A 1,884-nucleotide genomic window follows, 5' to 3' on the forward strand; every position below is an offset into this window, starting at 1 on the left:
AAAATTTACAGTAAGGGACTCAATGCTGTCTACCCCCGATATATAACGGGTGAGGTCCTCAGTAAATGCGTAGCTGTTCACGTGTCGCACCGAGTTGTTCTGAAGAACCTGGTCCAAGTAGACGGGGTTACAAGTCTTAGGTCTCGAGAGACTGGTGGGTTCCGAAACTTGAATATACTGGGGGAAGGCGAGCGTCACATCTTCCATGTTTCCATGATGTTCTTCCATCATCACCGGGGCTGGGTGTGAGCTCAAGTACTTGGCTAGAAGTCCCTGGTCCTTGACAACATGGCCTAGCTCGTACACAATGTGTGTGAGAGCGAATGGGCGCGAGAACCGGACGTCCGACGAACCACCGGTACGAACAAACTCATCAAGTGCACCTTCGTCGCCAAGCAAGTGTTTAGACGACCGCGGTATGGCCATGGCCAATTGATGGCGATCGGCAGCGTTTAGAATGCCATAGACATTGTCCTGTAGGAGTTCAGAGGGTAGCGAATTCATGGTTGGAGTGGTGGGTCTTAAGGTTGTTATTACTGTAGAGATGCTGAGAGTGTGATGTTGAGCTGGATCGAGACTACGGTTTTATACTAGTCGCGTCGGCAAAATGAGGCACCGATTATGGGTGGTTGACCGGTAAGGGGCGATCGGTGAACCACCCGGTTACAGTCAAGCCCTAAACTGGCTAGGAAAAACCCCACATCCCTTAAACAGGTACTAATGACTCATGTGTATAACAAGTGGTTTGTGTTTAGGGCTTTTATCAAGACGAGGGTTTATGTTTTAGGGTAAAGGGGTTTTTATTTAGAGTTTAGGGTTTTAGAGTTTGGGGTTTAGAGATTTAGGATTAGGGTTTAGTCGTTGCGAAACGAAAGTTAAACAACCGGAGGGGTCCTGTGATGCCGACAGGTATAGGGGGCTTTGATGATTCTCTGCTTGCACGACTTGCCGTCTTTCTTTGTAACCCCACACCTCATCTTGCGATAGTTTCTTTTAGCGGTTACCTCGACCTTGGGTGGAACTGGGTCCATAGGTCCAGAGTGAAAGACGTGGCTGAATTTCCAGCTATCGATAATCTGAGCTATGCGATCGTCGTTCTTCAATTCCCGATGTATTAGCAATACAAAAACGTTGTTCCACACAATAACATTGGTCGTTCGGTCGTAGCACACCCTCAAGAGTTTCATTGTATTCTCAAACGTTTTCTCGGTGTCGGGCACAACGCCTGTCGCCTGGAGGTCCCTGGTAATGTTGAGGAGGTTAATGACATTACGATTCAACCAACCTTCCACACACATATCAACGTGTTTGGTAAAGTGACCCTACCCTGGTAGTCCAGTAGGTCCGCCGTGATGGAGTCCTTAAACGACTTGACCATTTTTAAAATCAGTAGGCGCAAAAGCGGAGAGTGGGTTTTGCACAATTTGGGTTTGGGGTGTGAGTGTGACTTATAATGAACACTTACTCGCCATATATATACCAACTACTTTGTTTGGGGGTTTAGGAGTTTGGGGTGAAAGTATACCCGACCCCGGGGGGGTTCACCGATCGGACCTCACCGGTCAACCATACTTTACGATAGTCGCGTCTGGGTATATATAGATAAGACGCAGCCGTCGACGAGCAGTCACAATTATATTTTTGTTGCCCACCCCCTGATAATCATGACGTCCAACAATGGTAGTAGCAGCGACCTCGGCGGGTTTGGGAATGGGTTCACGTCGTACATTGATCTCACGGGCTCCGAACCTATAACGAGGGTGGTACGTCACGAACAAGGAACGACGTCTGACGAACCCAACATGCCCACGGCAGTGACGCAAATGTGTCTACTGGGCCCCATACACACGATACACCAGACCAATAGATCTCAAACCACCACCT

General features: G+C 48.5%; 2 protein-coding genes across 2 annotated transcripts; both read right to left on the reverse strand.

The window, feature by feature from the left end:
* Positions 1 to 178: 178 nt before the first annotated feature.
* SARC_15146 (hypothetical protein) lies at positions 179 to 504 on the reverse strand (the record flags this gene model as incomplete). The annotated part of the gene is made up of 1 exon (XM_014290727.1): positions 179 to 504. A coding segment is annotated over one exon (326 nt), but the record flags the coding sequence as incomplete, so codon positions are not given.
* Positions 505 to 875: 371 nt separating this feature from the next.
* Positions 876 to 1,298, reverse strand: SARC_15147 (hypothetical protein; the record flags this gene model as incomplete). The annotated part of the gene is made up of 1 exon (XM_014290728.1): positions 876 to 1,298. The coding sequence occupies one exon, from the start codon at positions 1,296 to 1,298 to the stop codon at positions 876 to 878; it is 423 nt and encodes a 140-aa protein (XP_014146203.1).
* Between the last annotated feature and the right edge of the window lie 586 nt (positions 1,299 to 1,884).

This window comes from Sphaeroforma arctica (assembly GCF_001186125.1).
Source record: "Sphaeroforma arctica JP610 unplaced genomic scaffold supercont1.5681, whole genome shotgun sequence".
In the NCBI taxonomy this organism is placed as follows: Eukaryota; class Ichthyosporea; order Ichthyophonida; genus Sphaeroforma; species Sphaeroforma arctica.